General features: G+C 39.5%; 1 protein-coding gene across 9 annotated transcripts in view; it reads left to right on the forward strand.

The window, feature by feature from the left end:
* The window catches only part of foxj3 (forkhead box J3), a 79,372-nt gene that overhangs the window by 38,034 nt on the left and 18,817 nt on the right, over positions 1-22,521 (forward strand). For 2 of the 9 annotated variants that reach the window (XM_033048406.1, XM_033048407.1), the window contains exons 3-11: positions 2,496-2,570; positions 6,261-6,344; positions 7,039-7,140; positions 13,711-13,839; positions 14,723-14,963; positions 16,096-16,398; positions 18,261-18,362; positions 19,336-19,527; positions 22,296-22,400. In XM_033048406.1, coding sequence (XP_032904297.1) covers positions 2,496-2,570; positions 6,261-6,344; positions 7,039-7,140; positions 13,711-13,839; positions 14,723-14,963; positions 16,096-16,398; positions 18,261-18,362; positions 19,336-19,527; positions 22,296-22,400 — 1,333 coding nt within the window. The remainder of the gene's footprint in view (positions 1-2,495; positions 2,571-6,260; positions 6,345-7,038; positions 7,141-13,710; positions 13,840-14,722; positions 14,964-16,095; positions 16,399-18,260; positions 18,363-19,335; positions 19,528-22,295; positions 22,401-22,521) is intronic. The other 7 variants (XM_033048412.1, XM_033048413.1, XM_033048409.1 and 4 more) reach the window with 4 other exon arrangements.

Consider the following 22,521-nt stretch of genomic DNA (forward strand, 5'->3'; position numbering starts at 1 on the left):
AGGGTAGTCAAAGGTAGTCATAGATAGTCTTCATCATAGTCAGAGGGAGGTCGAAGGAAATCGAAGGAGGTCGTCTTCACTCTCCACTATTCGGTGTCCAATTTTCCCGAAGTTAGTCGTAGCTAGTAGAAGCTAGTCTTCAACATAGTCGAAGGAGGTCTTCAACATGACATTTTTTCAAACTCTCCTAAGCTGTTCTAAACTCGCCAATTAGGTCGCCAATGTGTGACAGCCCCTTAATTCTGCTCCTATCACTTGTGTCCTTATTGAGATAAAAGATACAAAGAGAAACAGATTGATGCAGAAAAATATAACCCATATCTGTGAAGAGGAAACAAATGGTTTCCCGAAATCGTTAAATTCAAATACTGAATTTGTATCCATCCTTTGTTTTCCCTTCTGCTTCAGTTTTACCTGCAACTGATTATATCGATGCTTTGAAAGATGCTATTTCCTCTAACTAGGTCTATTGCGTGTTAAATTTCATTCTGTCTACAATGTCTGTATTGGCCTCTTCTTTGAAGACAGATGCAAAGCATTCATTAAGCACTATTTATCTACAGGCTCCACACATTTACCTTTAGTGACTATAGACCCTTAATTTAGAATTTATTCTGATCTCTCGCTCGCTTCTCACTCTGACTCTCTCGCTCATGCTTGCTCCTTTTTTTCTATGAATGCTTTCCACTGCAAATTAATTTGCCTTAAAGTGCCTCTTTTCCAGTCCATTTTTGCTAAAGCACACTTCAATTTAGTAATAAGATTCTTTGCCCAACTAAGACATTTTTCTACTGAGCTTTTTTTTTTTTCTGTGTCTGTGCTCAAGCTGAATTTGTGATCTATGCCACAATTAATTTTGAACCTATTGACTAAGAGTTCTGACTAAATCCATTTCAAAAAAATTCTGTTATCTATATTACTTTTGCACTAAATCTGTTCTTATTAATGTTAGGATAGTTTAAATACCCTGGGGTAATTAAATGGGACAATAAGAGAGGGACCGGCGTAATGCCTCCAGCGCCTTCAAGATCAGCTGCAGGGGGTTGCACTCGGGACACAGAGACGGTCGGGTGAGGCGAGAGATGTCGGGGCGCGGACCAGCAGTAGGCTGGGTCTTACCTGCTCCAGTACTTCCAGCAGGTGGACTGAACTTTGGACTTTTTCTTTATAAATGGCGCCAAATTATGGTGTCTGGTTTGTGCAAAAGAATTTCACTGCGGTGTACATTTGTGACAATCTATTCTGTCCTGTTTGCACAATTTGTAAGTTTTCATTTATATTTGGTCTTCTGTCTCCTAGCGATGTTATTGTTCCTTTTTCGGTCAATTCAACCCATCTGGTCACAGCTTAGAATCCATTTTAGGGATGCAGTTATTTGAACGATATTGTGGCACATTTTTTTTAACCCGCCCTTCAAACTTTGCCAAAAATCCTGTGACCAGAAATGTTCCACTTTTTATGTCTTATTTCAGTAATATCTTTGATGTTGTCTGCCTTGGTTGATCTAGCCTGCAACCAGACGAGTACTAATTTAATTATTGCCAGAGATGCTATGCATCTGGGGAAAGTTTAGATAATGGCAAAGCATAGCCCGAAGGGACAGAAGCATTGCTGGAAATGAAAGACTGATTTAGTGATTTTAGAAGGTGGAGAGAACAAAGGTTCAGAATTGATAGTTCAGAAATTTGACAAACAATAGGTGCAGGAGCAGGCCATTCGGCCCTTCGAGCCAGCACCGCCATTCACTGTGATCATGGCTGATCTTAATGGTATACATTTGAATTTGAAATTGAAATAATCCGAAAGCGTGTGTGCAGTGTAAAGGGGGTAGGTGAGGGAAAATTGGAGAAGATTAGGAAAGATTCAAAAGAAATTGTGCACAGGTCTAAATCTATCACCACGTTCATTTTCTCCAGGCTTGCTGTCCTTGTATTTCTATAGTCAGTAGCACATGGCAGATTAATAAGACTTTGATGTATGCTTATTAATTATTTTTCTTGGCTTCCCATCGCCCACCTGGAGAGCCTCACTCTTTGTCAATGACACTAATACGGATCCAATCTTCTAAATGTTCACTGTTGTCCATTGCATGAGGAATTGACTGGCTGTAAAAATACCAATTCCTTGAGCTATTGACTTCCTATTATTTTAACTTTCCTGATTTCCATCCGCATTCTCCTCTTCCATTCTCTCCCCGTGGTACACCCTTGCACTGTGCATGTTTTAAAAGCTAAACTGAGATTTAGTACAAACCTTTGGGGTTGGATGGAATATGAATGATTGTCTTGTGGTTCTGTGGATTAGCAAATTATGAGATATTTTAATATATCGAGTGGGGAGAAAGCAAATCAATATGATACTGCCAATAAATTCTGTCTCTTTCGTTTGTGTTTTGCTGGTCAAAATATTGAATGTATTGTTGCATTATTTGTGTTTTTGATGATCTCAATTGACTTTAATCCTTTTAATAATCTCTTTTTAATACTCTCTTGCAGAATTCCATTAGGCACAATTTATCGCTAAATAAATGTTTCCTGAAAGTGCCTCGGTCCAAGGATGACCCAGGCAAGGTAAGCTTGTGGCTTTTTCCTCTAACCGGTGACCTTGTCCTCACAATCCAGTGTTTAAAGAAAGTTAAACAAGTATAGTTTTAAAATTTTTTAAATTGTGATGCAAATATTCCTCCTTCAGACTATTTTTGGTTTTCTCACTATGTTATTTGTGATAAAGTGAGCAGAACAGATCTGGGATGTTCCTTATTTGAGTGGTATGACTCTACATCAGGTGTGTGGATTGCTGGATACTTGTGATTCTTTTGCACTCCTTTAACAAGCACGTTTATCAGAATATTTTCTTCAGCTGAAGATACGTCAGGTTTGATAGTATTGAATAACTTGGTTATTTTCTAGTTAAATTCAAGATTGTCGCAAAAAGGACTGGTTTTGGAGATGTTTAAGAAAGAACTGCAGATGCTGGAAAAATCGAAGGTAGACAAAAATGCTGGAGAAACTCAGCGGGTGAGGCGGCATCTATGGAGAGAAGGAATAGGAGACGTTTCGGGTCGACCCGAAACGTCGCCTATTCCTTCTCTCCACAGATGCTGCCTCACCTGCTGAGTTTCTCCAGCATTTTTGTCTACCTTCGTGGTTTTGGAAATGCTCAGTATGTAAAAATATGTTTTTATTTTTGTCATTATGCAGTTATGCAAACTGTTTTAAGAATTATCTTAATTAGCAAGTTACATTTTTTGTTTTCATCTCCCAAATAGCACAGAAATAGATATGTGAACTTGAAATTCCCCACAACATGTTGCAGTTAGTTAATTTTTAACATGCCTTGCTATCTTGTGGCACCTTTTTCTAACAAAATTGTATCCAAAAATACATACGGTGATAGAATAAGCAATGGTTTCGCCGAATAGGTACATGGATCAGATAGCAGCTTCAGGGAAAAGCGAAAGATGGCAGGAAATTTGGGAGGAAATTTTAAACTAATGGTTTGTGCAGAAGAAAGAACAGCTGCCATGTGGGGACTGAATGAAATTGGAGAAGGATAAGAGGTCAGATATGGAGAGTCAATTCTGAGAAGTTTAAATCAGTTGGGACTTGTAGAGAAAGGATACAGGGGGAGGGGCATTGCAAAGAATGGGTGACAGAGGATGTGGAGGAACTTGCATCAGCTCCTATCAAGTGATAGGATCCAATGTAGTTGGAGGGGCAGAGATTTGGATGTGAACCGCTTTGCATATTTGGCTTAAAAATGAATTATTAACCAAATAGCATTTTGTATTCATTTTCAAATTCATGCTAAAGCAGAACACGAGTAGGCAAATAAATTCCAGAATTATGAGCTTGGGCCTGTCCCACTTGGGCGACTTTTTAGGCGACTACAGGGGACAGCTGAAAAATTTAACATGTTTTCGACATGGGCTGTCATAGGTTGTCGCTGGTGCTGACATCGGTGAATTCCATTGCCCTAGTCACTGGCATTCGCCTAAAAAATTGCCTAAGTGGGACAGGCCCATAAGTCGCATTTTCTTCAAGGTAAGAGATGTTAGTTCCAGGAAATAGAATTTCTATTTGAAGTACACAGTTTGACTGCAGACTCTTGGAAACAAGTAACCTTTCGAAATATGTCACTCAGCCCCTAACTTTAAGCAAGCATTCTCATTTGCTGATTTCATTAATAAAATTTGAATGCTATTTGTTGCTGAATTTTGAGCATCTTTTGTTGCTGTGCTCATATACCCACATGAAACAGTTTTTCCTTCTGACATTGTCTGGATTGATCTTAAATCCAGGTGTCGGGGTAATTGGCTACTAATATTTAGTTCATTGGAAGCATGTTGAACTCAATAAAGTAGTTTTGTGCTTTGTGTTAACAGAAATAGTGCAAAATTATTGTATAATGTGGAATCTGCAGGTACTCTGCAAACGATTAGTTTATTACATGTTGAATATCACAACAACGAGGCAATATGCAGTTCTCTTGTCTGACTTAGTTGTAACACAGAAGACCTTTGATTAAACTTTGATTCATGATCGCAAAGTTTAGGCTGACACTTTAGTGCAGTATTGTGAGAACTCTACACTTTGAAGAATGCTGTCTTTCGGTTGTGAATTTCGACCAAGAGTTCTTGTCTTCATTCTCAGGTAGATGGAGAAAGTAAGAAATGCAGATGTTGGTTTACAAAAAAGACACCAGGGTGCTGGAGTTACTCAGTGGATAACATGGATGGGTGACATTTCGGATCGAGACCCTTCTTCAGAATGAATAGACTGAAAAAGAGTTCCAATCCGAAATGTCATCTATGCATATTCTCCAGATATGCTGCCTGACCTGCTGAATTATTCCAGCACTTTTTGTCTTTTTTTCATTCTCGGGTAGCTGTATGAACATTTTACTGGTGTCCTAGTCAATAGGATCTCTCTACCAGTAGCACTGAAAACAATCTGATCATTTATTTCAACATTTTAATAGTTGTATATAGTTGTGAAATAAACATAGAGCCGGAAACAGGCCGCATCTGTGGAAAGTGAAAATGCTGGAAGCATTCAGCAGGCCAGGCCGCATCTGTGGAAAGAGGAATGGGTTAATGTTTAAGGATAATTATTTCTCTTGAGTGATGTTGCCTGTCCAGTTGAGTGTTTCCAATGTTTTCTACCTTTACTTTATGTCATTTATCTCTCGGGTGCTTTTACAATCTTTTTCTGTCCATTGTGCAGCAATATTACATCAGAGATGAAATCGGGTTAATTATCAAATAAAATGTAACTGGCTAGATATTCATGGCTGTAAATATTTTTCTTAAAACAAATGTTCTTCTATTTGAAAGGTTTGTAATTGAATAGGGTCCTGCTCTATGCAGCATTTGGCAATGTGCTTGCTCACAACTTGAGTAATCACTCAAACCAGACGAGATTAATTAAATGTGCATCTAACCATCAGTGTGTCTCGGTGTTGGGACATTGAGGCCAATTGTCACTGCTAATCATTTCCGTGGGTGCCAGCACCAAGAGATTGCTGTCCCCATTGATTAAGTGGTGTTTTTTAGTAAAAGGATTTAATACTTAATGTTCGGTTGTATATAAAACTCAAATACGATGGAAATTATCGTTCCAAAATTAAGGCAAAACTTTGACTCGATGAGACATGATTAAAACTACCTATACCTGCTAATTCCCTCCATAGCCTCCACATTGTCTCATGTTTGGTTCTTTGGTGCATTCAGTTATTTTAGATAGACCATGCGTGCTGAAGATAGTAAATAGTGGAGTCGAACATGTGTATCCTCAATTGGCTTACTATTCACAAAAGTGTCATCATGTAACCTAATAGTTAACAGTCACAAGTGAAAGATAAATAAGACTCACATTTTGGAACTATTAAGACTCATTAAGTGGTTCTGTACAGAAATAATTTAAGGTCTAAATTTGAATAACAGTCAGAGATTTGTTTTTCTGGATAACAGACTCTCATACCTATAATTTGGAAAATTGGTCTGGATAGTTGACAGCAATTGTCGGTTTGCCAGAGGCCCTCTCACCCAGTTATGGCAAAAGCAGGCTATAGCCGCTCGGACTCAATGCATAAGAGTAGTTAGAGATTAATTTTCCAAGCAAGATGATCTGTTAATAGGAAATATTCGTTGTTTTATGCAAGAATCTAGACCAATGGTTAAAGATGCATGTGCATAGCACAGAAGACGTGTATTCATGAGAATTGTAATTTATTTCGATGTTGTGCTTGTCCTTTTTTAGGGTTCATACTGGGCTATAGACACTAATCCAAAGGAGGACACACTGCCTACACGGCCAAAGAAGAGGCCACGGTCGGGGGAAAGGGTAGGTCGAGATACTAGATTTAACTTGTGAGGTTCTGTTTTAATATATTGTCTTCAGAATTAACTAATCTCAGCCCTCTTCTCCAAAGTGCTGAAATAGACTGTATTTGAGAGATTTTAGCTAAACTTTAAAAGATTCAGTAATAATTAATATTTATCATTTAATAGAGGTCCATGCATTGTGTGAACACTCTGTTTGATAATTAACCGATACAGCCCCATCAAGTTAATATTTTACTGCTACTACTACTGTGCCGTCGCTCGTCAGCGCACCCGAGTTCCACTCCAACTGCAACTGCCAATCCTTCCAATTCCTACCGCCTAACAGCCCGCCCCCTTGACCACGTGATTGGTCAGCCAGATCACGCCCGGTCAACGTGAGAGTTCGAGCCCGACCATCGAAGATTCGGGAGACAAATTTCTTGACCACAAGATGGCGCCACATGACCCCCCCCCCCTCCCCAGAACCGGAGGAATGGAGGCGAGTAGGTTTACGAGTGAGGCGGCCTGATCTCGTGTTCACGTCTCCTGTGCTCGGGGTCACAACCAACAGATTTGAGGGCGCAGAGTTACTGCAGAGGGGCTGCAACATTTTGTGTCTATCATTGTAGTTTAACATGATGGGCGGCAAATGTAATTCTGTGTACCTGGCCAGCTAACCTCTATAACCCATTCCTTTGCTGCCTTCATTACAGGCATCAACACCCTACAGTCTGGACTCGGAGCCTTTAGGAATGGATTGCATCATCTCTGGAAGTGCCTCTCCAACCCTGGCAATCAACACTGTGACTAACAAAGTACTGTTTGTTTGATTCTGCTGCCTTCTTATTGTTAGATGCTTTTAGTTAAATATTTTAGTGACAATAGAAATTTCTACTGAACTTGTGAAATGGGTGATAAACGTGCAACTCTTTACCATTGAACCATTGTGGAGACCACGTCACTGAATATATTTGGAAGGAGATATCTTATGTGTCCGGAAACTATCAAAGGGTATGGCGGAGAGCAGGAAAAGATTTTGTGATAAGGATCAGCCATAGTAGAAGGGCAAAATAGCCTAGTCCTATCTGTTTGTAATGGAGATGACATGTAGATCCATTAGGTAAAATATTGTCACTTAATTTGCCATCCTAATTGGGAAAAAATTGCAAATTTAACACACATGTAGCAAACTGATTAAATTTGTGTGAAAGTTAATTTATCTATACTCATTTTTCTGTAAAATGATATGGCAGATCTAACCAGTAATTTAGAAATTGAGATTTCTGACCAACGGCAAAGCAGATTGGTTAGTAAAAGTTCTTAGAATGCAAAAGGGAGAATCAAGCTGGATATAATTTGACGTTATTGAGTACGTGTGTCAGAAGCACACAAAAAACAAGGCAAGTGAAGAGCCTCGTCTCACAAAATACCCACCCACAAAATCAAGCACATATCCCATTTGTGGCAGAATGATTGGATCCCATATTGGTCTTATTAGCTACCTTGGAACCCACAGAAATAAAGTGGATAGAAATCATCCTTAACTCTATGCTCTACCGAAGAAGTGATTATTTAAACATGTTTACTGGAATGCTAGAGTTATCGTGAGCATGGCAAATGTTAAAATGTGAAATTACAGCAACATAAAAATCACAGAACCTCAAAAGGCGTAGAAAGGCATGAAAGAGCGTGGCTATAAAACAAGGATTTTAAGCCAGATGGAAAGCAAGGAGGAGGCAGGAACAGAGTAATCGAAGGCAGATGACAGGTAAACTAGATCAGATGGCTGCTGGACTGGTGTCAAGCATTGAGATTTGGAGCAAGAAAATAAAGTACAAAAATGAAAAATTAAAGAGAGTGTACAGAGTGATGTGGAGGTACAGAGGCAACCTCAAGATTTGAAGATGTGGCCAGTATTTGGCTGGCTTTACTTTCTTTAGGCTAGAAGCCTGAGGGAAAGCTTGATTGGCTGTATGTAAAATTATGATCGTATGGATCTGGTGGACTGATTTGGGGGAGTCCAGAACCAGGTGCCACAGTCTAAGAATAAAAGGGAGGCCATTTAAAACTGCGATGAGAAAAAACTTTTTCACCCAGAGTTGTGAATTTGTGGAATTCTCTGCCACAGAAGGCAGTGGAGGCCAATTCACTGGATGGATTTAAGAGAGAGTTAGATAGAGCTCTAGAGGTTAGCAGAATCAAGGGGTATGGGGAGAAGGTAGGCATGGGTTACTGATTGTGGATGATCAGCCATGATCACAATGAATGGCAGTGCTGGCTCGAAGGGCCAAACAACCTCCTCCTGCACCTATTTTCTATGTAGACACAAAATGCTGGAGTAACTCAGCATCTTTGGAGAGATGTATCATAGAAACAGAAACATAGAAATTAGGTGCAGGAGTAGGCCATTCGGCCCTTCGAGCCTGCACCGCCATTCAATATGATCATGGCTGATCATCCAACTCAGTATCCCGTACCTGCCTTCTCTCCATACCCTCTGATCCCCTTAGCCACAAGGGCCACATCTAACTTCCTCTTAAATATAGCCAATGAACTGGCCTCGACTACCCTCTGTGGCAGAGAGTTCCAGAGATTCACCACTCTCTGTGTGAAAAAAGTTCTTCTCATCTCGGTTTTAAAGGATTTCTCCCTTATCCTTAAGCTGTGACCCCTTGTCCTGGACTTCCCCAACATCGGGAGCAATCTTCCTGCATCTAGCCTGTCCAACCCCTTAAGAATTTTGTAAGTTTCTATAAGATCCCCTCTCAATCTCCTAAATTCTAGAGAGTATAAACCAAGTCTATCCAGTCTTTCTTCATAAGACAGTCCTGACATCCCAGGAATCAGTCTGGTGAACCTTCTCTGCACTCCCTCTATGGCAATAATGTCCTTCCTCAGATTTGGTATGCCTGCCAGCCAAATGTCCTTCCTCAGTATCTGGAGAGAGTAGTATCCCATTACTGGCCATATCTTCCCATCTCCACCCCTTTCTGCTTTCCGCAGGGATCGTTCCCTCCGCAACTCCCTGGGCAACGTCCCTTCCCACCCAAACCACCCCCTCCATGGGTACTTTCCCCTGCAACCGCAGGAGATGCAACACCTGTCCCATTACCTCCCCCCTTGACTCCATCCGAGGACTCCGACAGTCTTTTTAGGTGAGGCAGAGGTTCTCTTGCACCTCTTCCAACCTCATCTACTGTATCCGCTGTTCCAGCTGTCATGTTCTGTACATCGGCGAGACTAAGCGCAGGCTCGGCGATCGTTTCGCTGAACACCTCTGCTCAGGCCGCCTCAACCCACCTGATCTCCCGGTTGCTCAGCACTTTAACTCCACCTCCCATTCCCAATCTGACCTTTCTGTCCTGGGCCTCCTCCATTGTCAGAGAGGGGCTCAGTGCAAATTGGAGGAACAGGACCTCATATTTTGCTTGGGCAGCTTACACCCCAGCAGTATGAACATTGACTTCTCTAACTTCAAATAGCTTTACTTTCCCTCTCTCTCCATCCCCTCCCCCTTCCCAATTCTCCCACCAGTCTTAATGTCTCTGACTACATTCTATCTCAGCCCCGCCCTCTCCCCTAACATCAGTCTGAAGAAGGGTCTGGACCCGAAACATCGCTCATTCCTTCTCTCCAGAAATGTTGCCTGTCCCGCAGAGTTACTCCAGCATTATGTGAAGATGGGATCGGTAATGGTGCATTTCATTGTTTAATATGTGTGCACTCATCTTACCTAAATATGTTTGGAGATCGGCTTCCTGAATGGATGAACTGTACACGAGTAGCTATTGATACTTTCAGGAGCAGGTTAAAACAAACATAACTGGAGTATTGTCACAAAATATTCACACACTGACTTTATTAATGAATCCTCAAATTGCACATTGTGGACCACATTCTATGTTGTTATGCAGATTAACTCTGACTCTTAATTTGACTGGCAAAACTGCTCTTACTCTTCGAAACATTATGTTGTGATGCCAAAAATTCCAATTACATTTACATCGCAGTGACTCAGCATATCAAATTGTAATTTTAAATTTAAGGAAACATAAACAAAATGCCCATTGATAATCTAATTTTGGTGATTGTAACCCTTGAGTATCTTATCCAAATCGCCATTCTTAATGTGTGAGCTCAGGCAGTGAATTTCTGCAGCCCACTTCAAAATAGAAAGGAAACCTGTCTAAAGGGCATCAACAAGTATGGAGTTGGAGTTAAAAAGTTGGTGGATTTGTTGGTTTTACTTATGTAGTGAGTAGGGGAAAACTGAGTCCAAAGTTAATAACCCTGTGAAAATCAGCTTCTTAACTAAAAATGTGTGGTTTGGCACTACTGTGTCTTTTGCAAATTAGCTTGTTGGAAAGAAGAAGAATTTGTCTAGTATTAGTACCAAACGCAAGGCTTGTAATTGTGTGAAAGACTGAGAGAAGATTGCAAAGACGTTGCAAAGACGTTGAATGTGAACAACCCCTACTTAGTTGTTAAACAATCCTGCCACTCCTTTCACAGGGAACGTGCTAATGCGTTCAATTAATTGAAGTCATTCCTAATCTAGGAAACCCCCCAATAAAATAATTTATAGACCGTGAGATTACTGGTATATTCCTAGAATGGCACCTCGGCTCTTGGAATAAATGTGTGTGTGAGACAGAAAGAGAGAGAGAGAACACTTTGAATAGATTGAGTGGGTGACAACTGCTGATTAGAGACACAGGTTTATTCTTGAATGTGCACATTTATCAAGAGAATTAACACTTAGACAGAAATGTGCAATGTTGTGACCTTGCTCTTGGGTATTACTCTAGTGCAGTAACTAGATGTTATTGATATTCATTCACATGTATAGATTTCCTAGCAAGCAACTGGTGGTTTGTTTTGATGACACCACCAAAGCTGTTTAGGTTTTGAATCTTGACACTTAATATTTTTTTAATCTTGTGGGTTTAAACACACCACTTCCAGATTTGCATAAGAGTCTCTTATTATTTGGATTATTTCCTGCCATGTATATTTAAGCTTGGTTTATTAGTAACCTTTGGAGATCTTGTAGAGAAAAGTGTTTGCATTAAGGTAGAACATTATATTCAGTTTCTGAAGGATGCAGTTGTGTCACAAATAAGTCATGAAAAATATAGCCATTAAGATAAGCGTAGTGAACAAATTGACTGAGGTAAATTGGTAATGTAAATTGTCCCATTAAATAAACAATGGCGCATTTAAAGTAATGTTTCATAATTCTCAAATGTGCTTTCCATTGGGAAATGATAAACAAATCTAATAGGGGAAAATGATTATTTCCGAAGGGTCTCAACCCGAAACGTCGCCTATTTCTTCTCTCCATAGATGCTGCCTGAGTTTCTCCAGCATTTTTGTCGACCATATCTCAATTGAGAGGTTATTTTAGGTTAATCAAGGAAACTTAGTTTTGCCAATGGGTATAAATCTAGAATGTAAGAGTTTAAGGAATGGGCAAGAAGATAACATATGATAAACTAACACATTTAAAAAATGTATGGTACTTTATTTGTCACGTACTGAGAAATTACACATTTTATGTCAGAGAAATGTAAGAGCTTCACCGATGCAAAAGGGAAGATAGTAAAAATAAAAGCAGAAGAAATGATAAGTAATAGAGTTCATGCCTAAAGACTTTGTCTTCAGTATAGAATTTACAAGTACTGGGGAAATTAAGGGGACTGCAGGTCTTTAATTAGTCCTTAGATTCTCTTGTAGCCTGAGCATGTACAATACTGTAATTAAAGAAGGAAAAGGGAAAGGAAACGATGAAGCAAAAATTTATTGGCCTGACAACATTTTTGGGGAATTGTTGGAATCACTTTTATGGATCTGGCAAGGTAGCACTTATTTAATTAGCAACTTCTCCAAAGAAGGGTCTCTACCCGAAACGCTCCATAGATGTTACCTCACCCGCGGAGTTTCTCCAGCATTTTTGTCTACCAATAAAAGCTGGGTAATTTTTCCAGAAAAATTGTGAATGGGGATTTGAGCTAACGGAATAATATAGCCATTAACTGTGGTCACGGTGCCTGTTTGTGGAAAAAATGAAAGGCAGTGCGAGGATCTCATTGTCCTGGACGGTGTCAAACTTACTATCACAAAGTTAGTTTCCTGACTCTTGCCGCACTTCCAATCATTTTCAGTTTAGCTGGCTATAAATTTGCATTATGTGGCCATTTTAAAAATACATTTAATAAGGTGCCCGGGCTGTTTGATTGGGAACAACTGCACGGATAGATAAATGGTTTATGAATTTACATAAACAGGAATTTTTAGATCTCCTCTTATTGGTGGGGGTGCAATAAAAATTAACGCAGGGCCTTGAGCTTTGGCAACCGGTTCATGATTTAGCATAAAAAGATAGTGTAATGCATACAAAACTGGGTGGGAACACCAGATAAGAAGGGCACATGTCTGCCCAAGACATAGCGACAGAATAAGTTTACTCTTATATCTGTTTATCTGAAAAAGGAAATTATGTATTAGTATAATTGCAGAAGAAACGTCTATTGACAGTTTTCAAAAATGTTTATTCATCAATGGCCGTACCGTTTCTTCAACAGTGGGAATGCAGACTGAAATATCTCTTGTATTTGTACTGCAATTAGTTGCTAGCTAAATTGGACCAACACCTTTCTGCTACATATATTAGTCATTTTCTTGGATCTGGAGAAGGTTTGTTTGTTTAGTAATTTTGTAGATTGGCTACTACTGGAGAGATATTTGGCCCATGAGACATTATTTCATTCCAAGCTACTTCCAACAGAACATGTTGGTTTGTGCAATTTGATGCTCAAAATTTGCCCGAACATGCAAGTTGATGTTTATTCATTTACTGTTTGCATGTCCTTTTCATATAGTGTCCTGAAGTGGGGGGACTATGTATAAACACTGCTGTAATTTCTACATGGTGTAACCAAAATGTTTAAAAATGGCCTTTATTAAAATCTGACTATGTGCACTTTAACCACGTGATTTTTTTCTATTACAAATCTCAAATTGTGGCGTACAGAGGCAAGTAAATAAATGATGGGTCTTTGTCCCAAACATTCTGGAGGGCACAGTATCTGCAAAGATGCATTGTGGTCATTTTGTAGTTTTTCCAAAACCCTGGATAAAGAAAAGCTGCTTTCATGTGAAACTGCTGATTATATGAGTGTTATGGCGGCTTTCTGGTGTTGTATTTTCTCATGCTATTCTCCAAGTGGAGGGCAGAATTACAACTAACAAATCTTGCTGCAGTTTGAGATTTGTAGAGGTGGGCCAGCAGGTTTTAATTGTAACTGTGTGATTTTGCTACAGCTGACAAAGCAGCAGAAGCTCTGGTTGGCGTCTCAAAATGATGAGCTGTTTGGTTTATGTAGGTAACACTATATAATACGGATCAAGAAGGAAGTGATAGCCCTCGCAGCAGCCTTAACAACAGCCTGTCTGACACAAGTTTAGCGTCCGTCAACCTGAATAATGTCGGCTCTGTCCACAATTATGCGCAGGCAAGATTTTTTTTCCTTGAATAAACTTATGTTTAAAATACCTGTTACCATTTATTTTGCATTATAGTTATGAACTAGAGTACTCTGAACCTGTCAAAAATAAATTAGAATAATATAACTTTTTTTATTCCAATCATGAAATAAATAAATGCAATCTGACACCTCGAACACTACTGTATGTATGAAACTTGCTACCACATGCAGTGCTTGAAGCAAATAGATTTGATGTATTTTAGGAAAAGTTGGCTCAGTAAAATGAAGGAAAGAAATAGTGTGATGATACAATAAGGCGAAGTATGGTATGATTGGATGGGACATTAATACCAACACAGGTTAGTTGGACAGAATGTCATTTTTTCGTCCTAAAAATGTCATAGAATTTAAAGTTTTTTCAGCCCCATGAAATTCAATTTCAAATGTGAAATCCAACTTCAAATGAAAGTACTATTTTCATTTATGAAAGGAACTAAATAAATTAGACGTTTATTTAAAAACTTATTTTTTTTTAATGTGGTGTAAATGAACTCATCATGCTAGAAATTCTGAAGTAATGTAGACCAGGCTACTGACCTGGATGAGAACAATAGATTAACATCATTGATGAGACCCGTATCAAGTTCATTAAAAAAAAAAAAAAGCTTCACAAACACTAACGCTAATACTGACATAACCAGTTGCGTGGTTTTATTTGACATGATTTGCAGCATGGTTAAATACTCCTGGAGTATATCCTGCTGTTTAAAGTCGTGTGATTGCAAGATCTTTTTTTTTTTATAGACCAACCATTTCACTCCTATTTGTAGTTGTGCATAATGAGAGTTTTTGATTGGTATATTACTTTGTGGTTTCGGCATTCAAGAGCTGCTTTTATCCATTTGTACAGGTGACAAATCGAGCAGATTCAGTCTCACAGAATCTAACGTCACAACAGCAGCAGCAGCAGCAACAACAGCAGCAGCAGCAGCAGCAGCAACAACAACAGCAGCAGCAGCAGCAGCAGCAACAATACAGCATGCCCGAGAGAGATTCTAAACCACCCTTCTCAGAATACAACTTTGAAGATCTGAGTGCCTCCTTCCGTAGCCTTTACAAATCGGTCTTTGAGCAGTCTCTCAGCCAGCAGGGTGAGTATGGATTCTGTCTCACATGGTTCACGTCTTCTCTATTAAACCTTAAAATATTCTTGTTACTTTGAAGGTTTTGTCTGTTAAGTTGTGGTACCATTAACAGTTGAAAATCTTTTTAAACAGGTATTAAAATGTTATCTGTTATACATTTGCTATTATTTGGAAAAGAGAGGTGAATGATATGCAATGTGGTTAGGCTTTGGAAGGGCACATTTTGTGTTTGTTCAAATCTATATCATGGTTTAGAGCCACATTCTTTCCAGGGCAATATTATCTGTGGAAGCTGATTTATCTTTGTCTCAATTTTACCTAATCTTGAAAAACTACCCGTGTATATTTTTGGGTCTTCCTTCATCTGTGAAAACCTGATTCACTTCTTCCTTTTACTCTCCCACAAAGTGAGAAGAAGAATGGCATGGAGAAACAGTCAGCTGTTAATGTGACATATACAAGACAGGATACTATTAAATTAAGTATACAGCGAATAAGGCGAAAACTGGTCCTTTAGTACTGTTTTTCCTTCTGGGGAAGAGTACTTGCTCTTGGCAACCAGCCATGGTGATGTGATTGGTATCAGGAGTTTGTTGTGTGGCAAATTGCAGCTGTTTACAATTCATTCTAACTAGTATGAAGTTTCCTGTAAAGAGCTTGGACTTCGTGTAAATTACTATTCTGCCACATTGCTATTCGTTGACACTATATTTCCATTTGAGGTCAAAGTTTTACTTTAAACAAAATGTACCATCACTTTAGCTTAATCATACAACTATCTTTTTTTTTCCTATTGAAATCAGTTGATTGCAAGAATACCACATTCATGCAAATTGTCCTTTCTTCACGTACATCATTGTATATGTTTCCCATATCTGACTCATTGACTCCCAGAACCTTAGTCCTGTGAACATTGTGAATGCATTGCCTTCCATCTAACGGAGGCACATTTAAAATACAAACCTAGAATTCAGCAAACATTTTTCATATTGAAATGTCATATGTGATGGACAGTGGTAGAATTTTTCAGATTTGTGATTAATTGTTCTTGCCTATGAATATTACCAAACAGGGAAGATTATTTTAGTTAATACATAAGGATTATTATTTCACTAATATAATATCGAACCTCTTTTAGGGATGATCAACCTGCCTTCTGAGGCTTCACAGCCAACCCACACTGCTTGTTCCTACCAGCATTCTCCCAACAGTACTGTCAGCACCCATCCGCACAGTGGACAGAACAGCCTGTCCAACAGCCATGCAAGTAGCCTTGGAGGCGGTGGGGGAGGGCCACAGGTGCAACTGCCGCAACATCAGATCCACCCGCAGCACGCACATCACCAACACCATCAACATCCACAGCATCAGCCGAATCAGCAACACCATCAGCAGCACCACCACCACCACCAACAGCAACAACACATGGCCTGTAATATCGGTGAGTCCATTTTCCTTAACTTTGCACTGCAATTTCAGGATAATCTTAATTATAGGGCAGCACGGAGGCGCAGCGGTAGATTTGTTGCCTAGTAAACAGCGCAAGGGAACCAGGTTTGATCCTGACGACAGGTGTTTGTACGGCGTTTGTACGTTCTCCCTGTGACCTGGTTTCCTCCCACATTCCAGAGGCATACAGGTTTGTAGATTGGCTTGATATAATTGTAAATTGTCCCTAGTGTGTGAGTGTGTGGGATAGTGTAAGTGTGCAGGGATAGCTGGTTGGTGCGGACAAGATGGTCCTATAGGCCTGTTTCCGCCCTGTATCTCTAAACTAAACAAAACCATTGTCTTTTGGAAGATAGAGTAAAGAATGGGACCACATTTGGAGTCTATCCAGCCTTTTGCCTCCTCCTAGGGGGAAGAAAATGCATTAAAATGCAGTTTCTCAGGAAGACTATCTAGAGAAGAATGAATTATGCCTGATTATCCTCATGCCAAACAATCACATGCAACCTCTGTGAGATCCGAAGTAAAGTTGTTCCTCTCCATTTTCCCTTAATCTTTTGTCCCTTCCTTTACCCACCAACCCACAACCAAAATCTAGCTAGAATGTATCTGATTTGGCAGCTGTGATGCCATCATAAAACTGTTTAGACCCACTTTCTAGAGACTTTGGGGAAAATAGGCTGGTGCTCCAGTTCTGTACAGTTTGTCATGCCATATTTCAGAAAATGTAATCTCGGGCTCTATCTGCCCCCTCAAATGGATGTTAACAAAATATTGCAATGTCTCACTATGAAAACTTGTGTTAGAATCCCTGTTGTTCTGATTAATTAATATTTTTCCAGCGTTGCTTACATAAAGCTTACCTGATTATTGGCGTTGAAGAAAGTTTTCTGCATGCTAATTAGCTGCTGTGTTTCCAACAACAGCGATGAGACTTCCTAATTACTACTTTGATTGTAAACTGTTTTGGGACATCCTGAAAGGGCATGAAAGATTATTTCTAAAATTTGTCATCGTACTTGCTCACACCTTTGACCACAAGGTCAGTCAATATTTTATTGAATTTGTGCACAAACAAGGATTTGGTCCCATTGTTAATCAAACCATTACATTTAATGATGTACCATTGACTGGATTGTGATTAGTAGGAGGACAATTGGCATTCGTAACAGTTGTGCTTCTGTAACTGGAACTGATGATAAATTGGCTGTTCAAACAACTTGAAAAAAATAACTCTCTAAATTATATTATAAGACACTTAATTTCAGGTTCTGTGATCCTGGGCCTATTGATTTAATTCTGCTCACTGTCAATCACTGATAGTGGTGGGGACAATTTAGTGCATATTGTTTTACATCTTGCTGCAAACAGATACACCACACTGAAGATGTTGGTTAAGCACCCCTAAAATATCAAGGATTTAAATTCTATTGTACAGATGTTTTGTTGGAAGCATTAAGCAAACAAGTCATTGTGTTTGATAATATTTGAAATGAGAACAGAAGTAGGTCAATAAGCATATTGTATTCATTAAAATCATTACTGGTGCTCTGCCTTAAGATCGCTTTCCATTCCAAGTGTCACATTCCTGATTCCCTTGTTAAAAATCTGTAGCCTTGAATAAATGCAGCTGTTGAATATTTACAGCACTCTAAGATGTGAATTCCTGACATTTACAATCCTTGTAAAACAATCAAATTATGTTTGTGCTCAAATCTACACGAACGGTGAACTAATTAAGTTGATAAAATGTTGACAGAGAGAATGGCTTTGATTTTCAGAGCAATGTTACTAATCATATTTAACTTGAACCCTTGTTGTTCTAATGCTCTGATGGGTTTATGACTGTTGTAGGCATCCCTTCTGATTGGTGCATGAATCTGGATACTCTGAAGGAGAGTTTCCGTATTGCTAGCAGTTTCAATTGGTCTGACGTGGATCTCTCCCAGTTCCAAGGTAAGTCATTGGTAATGTGGACCATGGGCCAAATGGAGCTGTCCAAGGTGCAGCTGCTTCCTGTAAGCAGATAGTTCGAAATGAAGACCTGCCAATTTATAAAATATAACAAAACCCAGAAGTTCTGTAGAACTCCTTAGACCTACACAGTGTTATAGTTGGGCACATTGTACATTAGGGCACATTCTTTTAGCTGTGGGTGGTTAAGGCATAGTTGTTTTGGCTATAATGTTATACAATTTGAGTATTGCAATAAGTTGTGGGGAAGAAATATTTTATGGTAAAGTCTCACTCGTGAATGTAATATCTTGCAAGTACACATTTAGTTCTGGTCTCTGGGGTATGCTGGAGTAACTCAGTGGGACAGGCAGCATCTCTGGAGAGAAGGAATGGGTGACCTTTTTAGGTCGAGACCTTTCTTCAGCCTGATGGATTTATGACTGTTGTAGCCTTTCCTTCTGATTAGTGCATGAATGTGGACACAATGAAGGAGAGTTTCCGTATTGCTAGCAGTTTCTCCCTCAGTTCCAAGGTAAGTCATTCAGTCTGAAGAATGGTCTCGACCCGAAACGTCCTTCTCTCCAGAGATGCCTCCTGCCCCGCTGAGTTACTCCAGCATTTTGTGTCTACCTTCAATTTAAACCAGCATTTGCAGTTCTTTCCTACACACTAGTTCTGGTCTCTCAGGCTCTGGAATTATTGGGTTAATCTGTTTGTCAAAATGACCACACATTCAAAAACCAACCTGTTCCTGTGCACACAAATTTGGCTGATAGCCTTCTTCCTCAATGTGTGTAACTGAATTAGGGATGAGCATTTTAATTTTAATTTTGTTTTGTTAAACCATTTGTTTATGTTGCTATAATTTTATTTAGATACCTGCTTTGCCTCTCAGGCTGTGGACCCATTGGTTCTTTAGCCTCGTGTTTCCCTGGTTTTCTCCTTAACGCTCTGTCGTGCCTTTTATCCGCAGGTCTGATGGAGAGTATGAAACAGGCGGACCTCAATAACTGGTCACTCGATCCCGTTCAGTTTGCGGACTTGTGTTCTTCCCTAAACCAGTTCTTCACACAAACTGGTCTGATCCAGTCACAAGGGAACATGCAGCCCTCTGCTTGTCACAACACAATGCATACGCAGAAACCAAACCAGCACATCAGTACAGGTATAGACTCCAAACAAGTAGAGCTAGTTACAACTTTTTAGTTTAGCGATAAGGTATTCACACGGTGAAGCTTTAAAAGATGGTTAACCTTTTGTTTGTTAGGCCATGGCAATTCAGTAAATTGTTGTACAGAGTTTGCCCACAGCAGAAAAATTGCGAAGCAGGCCACCTTTGCTTTAAATTTCTGTTCACTTTTTATACGTTTTGATTATTTTGGAAGGACAGGGAAAGCAGCCATCATTGTTGTGCAAAGGATACGAGTTTGGTTTTATCAGCCTCTGAATATCACTCATTGCAAACCTGATTGCAAACTTTACTTCATCCTTGAAACCAAGTTAGCAGGACTATCAATATGCCCTAGGTTAACTTTAACACGGTGCTTCTGTTTGGTTCTCGATATGAATGAAAAGAGGGTGTGGTGAAAATGAACTCAACTTGCAAAAAAAACCAACCAGATTTTCAACCTGGTTTCTAATGATTTTAGGTCAACAGTTTTAGTGAAGCAACAATATAGAAATCTGAAAAGTGCCACACATTACATTACTTGTTAACAACATGCTTGCAATTCAGCTGAACCTGCTGACGCTCTTCCTTACTCTCTAACTTCTAACCTACCATTTATGTTTACAGCTTTCTGCTATCCAAGTTTAGCACCTACTGATTGTAACTGTCTTTTGAAATTAACTGCTTTTATTTTAATTGTTAACAGCTTCTCTGCTCTGTTTCCATTGACCAACATTCTTTTAATTCTTGCAGGTTCCTCCAAGCTTAACGTCCCACAGTTTTGCTTCCTATTTTTGGCCGTTTTGTGTGTCCCTTTCACCGCTCATCTGCCCTTCAGTAGCTCACACTATGTGTTTGCAGCTGTTTAGTGGCTTTTTCATTCCACTGCCCATTGCTTTCTAATTACTTCTGACAGCTTTTCTGCTTTCAGTTTACTTCTGACGGCTTTCGTTTATGGGCTTTGCTTTGTAGGCAACTGCTTTCTCCTTTCCCAATTAACTATTTGCCGACAGGTTTCATGGCTATTATTTCCTATGTTGTTCTAAACTTTCAAAATTAATGATGTAGTACAACACGGCATGGATAATCTGTCCACTAAGAGGCCAAAAAGATCATCTACAAAAAAAGGAGTTTAATCTCAGTATTTTAAGTTGGTACATTTTGATGCCTCACTTTAAGTACCCGTGTCATGTACACCCCCTTCAATTCCCTGTATGGTCTTAGCCGAAGAGAGAAGGCTATAATTGGCTTCAATATACTACAGGTCTAGAAATAAAATTAATATAAGAATTCTAAAAGAAACTCCACTTGTCTACTGACCACAATATCACTGAGTTATTGAGCTTGTAGGGCGTGAGAGAGAGAGGGTGGGATTGGGTGTGGATGTGGTGCAGTTGAATTGCTGACTGCTCCTCACACACATGAGCAATGAATGAGCACGCTGGTGCATTACTATTGGGCTAATTGCTTTGTCCGCACGCAAGTGGTATTTGGCTTGACTTGTGATTCAATCATCCACAAGATGTGAGTATGGATTTGTGTCCTGAATTGTTATCCCTCCCTGTAGGTAATTGTCCCACAACGTCCCTGCAACCTATTCTCTCATATATGGCCATTAACATCCCCGCAGATTCTCCTGTCACCATCTCTGTGCTATGCCTATTTGGTTGCTATAAGTTACCCCAACAGTCAGCAAATTATTGGGATACGGTGATGGAGAACAGCAAAATGTAACACTGCACTGACGACACTGCGGTACCCCTGAAACAAAACGTGTATGTTATTTCAGAATCCAAAAGTGCACTCGCTCTGTGGTTGACGGTTTCGTAATTGGGTTCCGTGAAAGAAGATTGCCATGAGCCTAGTGGAAGTGACTCGAGTATTTTTTTAAAAATATATATAGAAATACAGTAGTTTAAGTAGAAATGTTGAAGGACATTTATTTCTTTGATCTTTTCTAAAGAAACCTTTTGCTTTAAATTGAGAAGTAAGTTTGGTGTTGGGATATGGAATGCTTGTCTTGTTTCGGTTTTACTCTTGGGTATACCAACAAACCAAGAGCAGAGTAGAGCTATATCCTGAGGAGCTTGAATTCATCATCTCTGTTGCATTCTCCCACGGGTCATGTGTGTAACCTTTGCAATTTGAGAGGCACACGTCAAAGTGTTTGAGTATAATTTTGACATTTGGAGCGGAATTGAATCAGACTAAACTCATTTCACAAGGACCTCTTAAATCTCGGAGGAGACTCTGACCTGCTGGTAAGATCGCATTGACGCGCAGGCACGAAGATGAAAGTACAGCACATTTCTTGTGTATTTTTGGTTTGAATCTTATTCCAAATTTAAAACCAACTCGTATGTGATAGAAATAAGCAAAAAGTATTGGGATTAATCTGGTTCTTCAGCGGAACCGTAAAGTAATATTTTTAATCATCAAATTTTGTGTTACATCGGAAAAAACGAATGAATTACTATTTTAGAGTTACATTAATTAGTCTTCCCAAACAAAGCGACCAGAAAGAAAACCTTTAGTTGCTCTCCAGCTTGTCTTCCAGAAATAAATGTAATTGTTATAGGTGATTAGAAATAACACGCACGTCTTCAGTTCTTTATTTCCTTAAACTGCTCTTCTTTTAAGGATCAGGTCTTGTATATATTCATTTGGATCTGACCATGATGCTGGCTCTGGTTGTTTCAGACTGTTGGTGTGTTTATTTGCACTGAAGTGGTGATTTCTCACTGCTGCACCACTTTCTCACACAGGAAGCTTGTACATTGACTCCAGACAAAACCTTCCTGCTTCAATGATGGGGCCCCCTGGGTACCCCCATCTCCCACCTCTCAGTACCCCAGGACCAGCCATGACAGGTAATTGCCCCGTATTAACCGCTTATGCCTGGGCCAACTACCCTATTCTTTTCCTCCCTTCTTACCCTTTGACCTGCATGTTGTATGCATGTCTGGGATCCTGGGTACATTTTACCTGCAT

The sequence above is a fragment of the Amblyraja radiata genome, chromosome 31, assembly GCF_010909765.2.
Source record: "Amblyraja radiata isolate CabotCenter1 chromosome 31, sAmbRad1.1.pri, whole genome shotgun sequence".
Taxonomy (NCBI): domain Eukaryota; kingdom Metazoa; phylum Chordata; class Chondrichthyes; order Rajiformes; family Rajidae; genus Amblyraja; species Amblyraja radiata.